Source organism: Anoplolepis gracilipes, chromosome 10 (assembly GCF_047496725.1).
Source record: "Anoplolepis gracilipes chromosome 10, ASM4749672v1, whole genome shotgun sequence".
Classification (NCBI taxonomy): Eukaryota; Metazoa; Arthropoda; class Insecta; order Hymenoptera; family Formicidae; genus Anoplolepis; species Anoplolepis gracilipes.
Genome location: NC_132979.1, coordinates 6,329,981 through 6,337,458, shown reverse-complemented (window position 1 = coordinate 6,337,458; position 7,478 = coordinate 6,329,981). Strand labels below are relative to the sequence as shown.

The window sequence follows — 7,478 nt, the reverse complement described above, 5'->3', positions numbered from 1 at the left end:
CTAAATTATTTGCAAAATCACTATCATATTTTTACTCCGTATATGTCTTCGGATTGCGCCAAGACTGCGTGCAAGAAGTTCTACTATAAATATTGATATATGAATTATGTAATGAAATGATATTTTACGAAATGAAAAATGTTTTCACAAAAGCGTAAATTTGTATAAAAGTCAAAATTTCGATAAAACGACAATATTCGGCTTTTTTTTAATTATATGGAGATTTGAAACGATGCATATATATATATATATATATATATATATATATATATATATGAAAAATGTAATATATTCTAAGTTTTATCTATATTTATACTTTTTTTGCGATGTATATTAAAAAATATTCAAACAAACTTGTTTAATCTGTCAATATTTCATAAGATTGGATGCTCTTACGAAATTTTGTTGCTGTTATCATACTAACGTCAGAGAATTCTTGATTTATAAAACATGTACATAATGTACATTTTATACATTTTACGATGTTTAACATAATTAACATTGCATATAACATTTCTAGAAATTTTTTGCGCGGATTTTTACGTTTAATCATTGAAACGTATTATTTTACATTTTGATATTTTATAATTGTCACAGTGAACAACAATCAATTATTTTCAGATATAAGAAAGACGAGATATTTTTCTTTTATACGTTGCTGCAAAAAATTTTTTTTTATTAAACTTGCGCATACTTTAACATAGATGTAATAGTGTTTATTTGTTCCTACCGAACATCGATGCTGTTTCTTTCTTTATTTTTTTTTAAGACTTACACGGCAGCTGATATATTTGCTGTTAATTGTAATATACGTTTTCCGTGCCTATTCGCATAGTTGCCTCGTAGAATATTTAATTATCTTAACAAATACATATATTTTTATCGCTTCGTCCGCAACACTCACGCTATATTACAGAAATTTATTTTCAACAATTAGTATACCTACACATATAAAATGACAAGTTGAAGGCTATTTTGTTCGTTTGAACGATAATTATTGCTGCCATACGTCAGGTCGCTAAAGAAATATACTACTTGGCGTTGACAGTCAACGAATGCTCAAACGATTAATTTGCGAAAATGTAGTGGAAAAGCGAAGTCTTGTTAATTTACGATCAGCTGTGATACAGATGTGCAAAGTGGATAAATTGAGTACCTCCTTTCATTTCCGCTAGACGTTTCTCGCGCGCATCGATTCAACCCCTCGATGTTTGTAAGTAATAGCGCTTCGATTAATTTTTGAGCAAAAATATTCCACGAGACATACGTGTATATATATATATATATATATACATATATATGAAAAATGAAAAAAAAAAAAAAAAAAAAAATATATATATATATATATATACATATATATATATATATATATATATATATTTTTTTTTTCATTTTAGGGCTATGAGATGTGGATGAGTGCGAGAAGGTTTGATGAACAAAAGTGTGTTTATAGTACATTAAAATAAAAAATGTATCGATGCATATTACTCGAGATAATACGTATGCATTCGCACAGAGCAGAGCTTTTCGACAAAGATCGCGGATGTGTAAAATATTTGTCGTTTTCACACTACAAGATTAATGCCGAAAAATATCTTATCGTTGATATATGTATATATATAGAGCGCCGAATGTGTATGCCGGTCCCTTTTGTCAATGATTATATTCATTAGACACGGATATTTATTATCAGTTTCCGATGCAGCGCATTAATCACCCCAAAAGGACGAATGCATATACGCGAAGGAGGATACTAGATCAAAGAGAGATTAGCCTAACATCCTCTCGCATAATCACGCGATGATAATGCACACCGTGACGATGTTGCGAGTCGTCGATGATGCGTGACGACAAAGCGATGTTTCCGGTTTCCAATTTTGAAGGGATAAAAAATTGTAACACGCGCGCGAGAGAGAAATTAATTAATATAATATATATTTATAATTAATATTATTTACTGCTAAAGCCAGAGACATCGAAATAAGAGATCGATTTTGACAGAGGACGGATGCTTTTCGAAACGCGCGCATCGCTTCCTAGTTTTTGCGCAAAACGACTCGTACATCTCCGCGAGACTATTTGCGAGAAATGCATTTAAATATTACGCGCGCCACACGAAGACGAAAGCAAACTATTTTCTTAGAGATTCTTTCGAGTGATGAGCACAAATGTCAGTGTATATTTTCCTTCTTCAGTTTACAAAACAAACTGCCACTGCCGTGACGAAAGAAAAGCCTGCGAGAAGAAATAGAAAATAAAAACAAAAAAAAAGATACGCTATATGAATAAAACATAAGTCCCCCCCTTCTCGCCCCCTCCCCCGCTTCGAGACATCAATATCTCGGATTTAAATCCTCGTCCCGCGAGATACGCGTCATCTCATTGCGTTCATTCCCGCTTCTACGCGGCGCGTATCGCGTAATCACTTGTGTACTTGCGTGTATAATTTTGCGCGTCACAGCGACTTGTCGAGAGATTTCGCGAGCGATTTTCGCTGTGCGACAATAGCGTAGCAAATATTATAGCGTTTTTTAGCGAAAGCACTAATGCGATTTTTTTAGCAAGACGTTGTTTCTTTTCTAGATTGATTAGAGATAATTTTTATTCGACTAAATATATATATATATATATATATATATATATATATATATATATATAAATATAAATATAAATATAAATATACATATACATATATAGCGTGATATGAGATGTGTGACCTCTGTGTTCTTCTTACAATAAGTCACACACACACCCGCGAGTATGTATATGCGGATGTAAACGATAATAAAGCGTGTGCAGAGAATGACGCGAATGCGAGTACACGTGTCTCGGAGTCAGTGACACGAGGGTCGACACGGTCCCGCGCAGGCATCGCGCGCTGCAGATAATCGTAGATGTAATTTTTAATTTATAATTTCGTCATCGAGAAAGAAGGAAAAACCCCGGGCGAGAGCGACGATCCCTGTATATCTCTCTCTCTCTCTCTCTCCTCTTTCCTCCCCCCTTCCTCTCGAAGATATTAACGCGTCTCTTGCCCGGGCGATGCTTGACAAATTCAGACGATTATCTCTTTAAAAATTGTACTATTATATATAATTATACGATACGCGCTGTACGCAGAGGAAGAAACAGATTTTATTTACCAAATACCAGTTTTTTAATAAAAATCTTTTTGTGAAAGAAAATTATCAGACTCGTTACTTTACGAGTTCACCTTTATATCTCCTCAACGTGCAAATTAACATTTGATTATTTTCTGCTGTAATACATTTGGTTGGATACATATTAAAGTAAATATTTGTCGTATATAAATTTCCGATAGCATAAGTATGATTACACAAAACAAAATAATTAATATTATGAATTATTGTTATTTCACACGAATAATAACTCATTAATTAGCTTACTGTTTTAATTATTTACGCTATTGTAAATTTGCGCATCCAACCAAATTTGTTATCAAAATTACTCGCTTTTAATTACAAACGAGCTGTTTCAAGTGAACCGTCATATATAAGTCGATGACCTGTAACATAAGAAGATAACACAATCGCAAATAATCGCATTCGATACGATAGCTCGACCTTCATAGTTTCATGATAATTTGACTTGACAACTTGGCAAAAGAGCATGACGTTCAATTTCTTGATTAGCTCCATGTAATCAAGAAACTCCACTTTCGCGATGAACTGCAAGAGCTTTTATGCAGTATGAGAAATCGATTATACGATTATATCTGCATCTTCATCTTGCTCGAGATACTACTACCGACTTCTCACGCGAAGATCGTCGGTGATACTCGCAGGTACTGATACCATGTGATTTTCTTAAATCATTCCTGCAGTATTTGTCTATTCTCGTGCGATCGGTTTCAGATTCAGTCATGATTTTTTTTTTCTCGTTTCTATTATAGTCTTTGCAGATGAAATATAAATTTGATAGATTTTACATCACTTAGGAGATTATACATTTCCAGAACGAAACGAGAGGTATCCGTCGCCGAAGTAACGCAAGGAAACGTCAATTACACGAAAGACTTTTCCTTGGAGGAAAAAAATAATTTTGATGGTGATTTTAAAAAGAACAATACATATCTCCAAGGGAAACGTAAGCTTTCAAAGAGATCCGCGAATCCCGATGTCCTACAATTAAATGCCGACAAATCTATCGACCGTACAGCCAGTCAGCTCGGTTTGAACGAAGAATCGGATTATGCGGAGGAAGAGGCGGGTGAAGAGATGACGAAACAAGAAGACGATAAAGACGTAGAGACGAGCGATCTCGTGCGGTTACCCCGTGACGTCAATATCAAGAAATATACCGATGAGGATGAGAAATCGAGTCTGTACGACGATTACGAGACGAAAGACGTCGCGAAGCGTGGCATCCTGGACGGTCCAGGGGATTACGAGGAAGAAGAGGACGATTCACCGGGGATATTGGAAGATACAGTCGCATTGGAGGAAGGTGACGAGGGAGAAAGGAGAGAAACGCGGAAGAGCGATTCTCGGGTAAAGAGAGATCAAATGATTTTGGAAACGTTTGATAAATCCGGAACGAGCAATCTAGCGAAGCTGGAACAGCCAAAGATCGCGGAGAGTCCTTTAACGTGCAAAGTTTCTCGTGCCGAATCGTCAAAAAGTTTTAATCGACGAATGTCGGCGCCCGACGACTCAGCATCCAAGAGCGAAGGATCCGCTGGACCAAACGAGGTGATTTCAGGGTCGAGCGATTCCACCGAGAACAAGGAACCGGCGAGTGTAATTACTTCGTCTAACGAAGACAAGTCGAGCGTGGAATACGGGAAGCGCGTGGAAGAGGAGATTCAACGGAAGATCGACTCGATCAAGGAGGAGATCAAACGTGACATTGAGGCGCAGCGGAAAATGAGGGATATCGAGGAGAACAACGCCAGGTTTGATGAATTGCGGGAGCAGGAGAAAAAGGAGAGACAGAACTTGGAAGGTGAACCGATCGAAAAGCGTCAAACCAAGAGATCCATAGGAGAAATCGCCGCTTCTTCTTCTTCTTCTTCGAAGAAAGACAATACGAAACGATGCTTGAAGGGTTCTCCCGGATGCGATAAGCTGCAACATCGATCCAGCGAGGTTGGCAGGCCGGATACCTTGAAGGAAAGCGAAAGTCTGAAGAAACGATTCGTAATTAATCGCGACAAGCCCTCCGGACAGGCTCCTTCGAACAGGCTTTTCAAGAGGAAACGCGAATACGTCAGGCAAACTTTTTTGGTAAACAACGACCGGACGAAGAAAAGACGTTCGGGAAGTTACACACCATCTGATCGGACAGCCGCCAGACCGGTAAATGAATTATTCACGGATTTGAATTCTTATCGTCATGCGGACGATGCAATGGTAAGGCTCGGCGAAAAAAATCGAGAGTAGAACCGAGTAATCAGTTTACTTATATAATATATATATATATATATATATATACTGTCTTGGTCAGAAATATTAACCTAATCCTTAAATTTTTCCTATTTCTTATTTTGTTAATAGTATATAAATACTAAAAAGATTAAAAAATTTTTTAAAACTATCGATAGCACTTTAAAGCTGAAATTTCAAGCTTTAAAATGTTTTTTTAATTTTTCGCCCAGTATCGACATGTCTGAAAAATACAGATTTAGTTTCAAAATTATGTATCTCGGCCAAAAAAAATTGTAGGAAAGTTTAAAAAAAGCATTTTGTAGGCAAAATGTTGTAGTTTACTGGAACTTGACTTAAATTTTTCGAGAGAAATTTCTTCACCGAGTTGCAAAGTGTTAAAAATATAATAAAATATTAAAAAAACAAACAATGTTCTTCAGCTTTAAAGTGCTATCGATAGTTTTTAAAAATTTTTAAATCTTTTTAGTATTTATATACTAATTAACAAAATAAGAAATAGGGAAAATTTAAGGGTGCCTAATATTTCTGACCAAGGCAGTGTATATATATATATATAATGTATTATTAAAAATTAATATATTATATCGCATGACATCTTTTGCTTAAAAATAATCTCATAATGAATGAAAAGATTTTACATTCCACAGTTTTTATTTAATTTTTTTTTTTTTCATATAGAATCATGTTTACGAAACTCTTTGTATCTCTGCTTTATAAATATATAAAAAAATAAACGATACGAAATTGTCGCAGCTACAAGCATCTTCGGCCGTTCCTGTCGAAGATGAGAACAACGACGGAGAACAGAGTCCCACAGCGGACCATTCGAATTCTTTGGCGTCCCTCACTGGAAGTTCGCAGGAATTGAGTCCTCGTTTAGCGAGAGAGTACAAAGAGGCCTTTGGTGGATTGCAGAGTGAGCCTGGCGGCGCCCTCGCTAGATTCAAAAGGATCAAACGCGTACTCGGCGGCCCCGATGCGAAAATTTAACATCTCTAATAAAGGGTAAAATGGAAACGAACTACTCTCTCTTCGGGGTGAGAATATTTTCGCGAAGTGAAATTATCGCGAAAAATGCGACATAACTTCTATCGTCGCGCAGTAACGAAGGACTAAGTAGGAATATAAGACATATATAGACTTTTTTTATAAAATGAATTATTTATAGATACCTTTACGAGAGAGCAGAATGATTATTTGTAATTAGAGAAAAAGACTGTAGCTTATTAATATAGGATGTAATGTCATTATATAATCACGAAACACTCGGAGAGATTGCGAGTCGATTTAATTGTAGCCTAAATGAACGATATATATATATATATATATATATATATATAAATCCTTGACAAAAGTGGATAACTATGTTATCTACCGCTCTAAATTACTTTTATAAACTTTTTTTTACGCCGGCCATGTGTAGCGCGTTAAAAGATATAAAACGAGTTTTGAATTGCTTCTCCTCGGACGCTTCTTATGCAATCTTAAAATATATTACAAGCTATTTAAAAAACATCTCGCAAAGTAAACTGCACAATGTCGCTAACATTGCTCGTGCGCGCGATTGTATACGCTTTGCGTACGCGCGCGTGTCGTTCCTCCAGTGATTCATTAACTTTATTTCGATAAAATTTAATTTATTAACAGACAATAAAATTCAAACCAATCAATCAATCATTTTCTTAATCTCCGCACACACAACATTATATACTAGAGAAACATTATTTACAACAGTGACTCATCGATCGTCGGAAGGCGTTCACTTATCAATTATCACCATAGACCAATTCGAGAACCTGAAGAACGCGATGCTTTATAAGTAAGTATAATGAAAGTTGCGCCATCAAAGAGAAGATATGAATATTTTAACGTTGAAATAATTGAAAGAATTATTTTGTATATGTGACTTTGGAACAGGCAAAAATTTATTATAAAAAACACACTCTATATTTGTCTCTCTCTCCGCGTTCCCAAGTCATGTTATAATTATATCGATTGTATTAATTTTAAGATGTTAATGCATAACACAATGCAAGAAAACAGAGCGAGAATATCTATCTCTTTATTTAA

The 7,478-nt window shown here is 35.5% G+C and overlaps 1 protein-coding gene across 2 annotated transcripts; it reads left to right on the top strand.

The window, feature by feature from the left end:
* Nucleotides 1-1,365: 1,365 nt before the first annotated feature.
* Nucleotides 1,366-6,796, top strand: LOC140669950 (uncharacterized). 2 transcript variants are annotated; one of them, XM_072900205.1, is made up of 3 exons: nucleotides 1,366-3,805; nucleotides 3,977-5,318; nucleotides 6,162-6,796. In XM_072900205.1, the coding sequence occupies exons 1-3, from the start codon at nucleotides 3,711-3,713 to the stop codon at nucleotides 6,396-6,398; spliced, it is 1,674 nt and encodes a 557-aa protein (XP_072756306.1). In that variant the 5' UTR covers nucleotides 1,366-3,710; the 3' UTR covers nucleotides 6,399-6,796. The 2 variants fall into 2 exon arrangements, with proteins under 2 accessions (XP_072756306.1, XP_072756305.1); XM_072900204.1 differs by having other exon boundaries at nucleotides 3,977-5,372.
* Nucleotides 6,797-7,478: the final 682 nt, after the last annotated feature.

Coding starts and splice junctions, on each gene's coding strand:
- LOC140669950 (XM_072900204.1), top strand. CDS start 3,711: ATGAGAAATCGATTATACGATTATATCTGCATCTTCATCTTGCTCGAG. Junction 3,806..3,976: donor ATCGTCGGTGATACTCGCAG/GTACTGATACCA, acceptor ATACATTTCCAG/AACGAAACGAGAGGTATCCG. Junction 5,373..6,161: donor GTCATGCGGACGATGCAATG/GTAAGGCTCGGC, acceptor AAATTGTCGCAG/CTACAAGCATCTTCGGCCGT.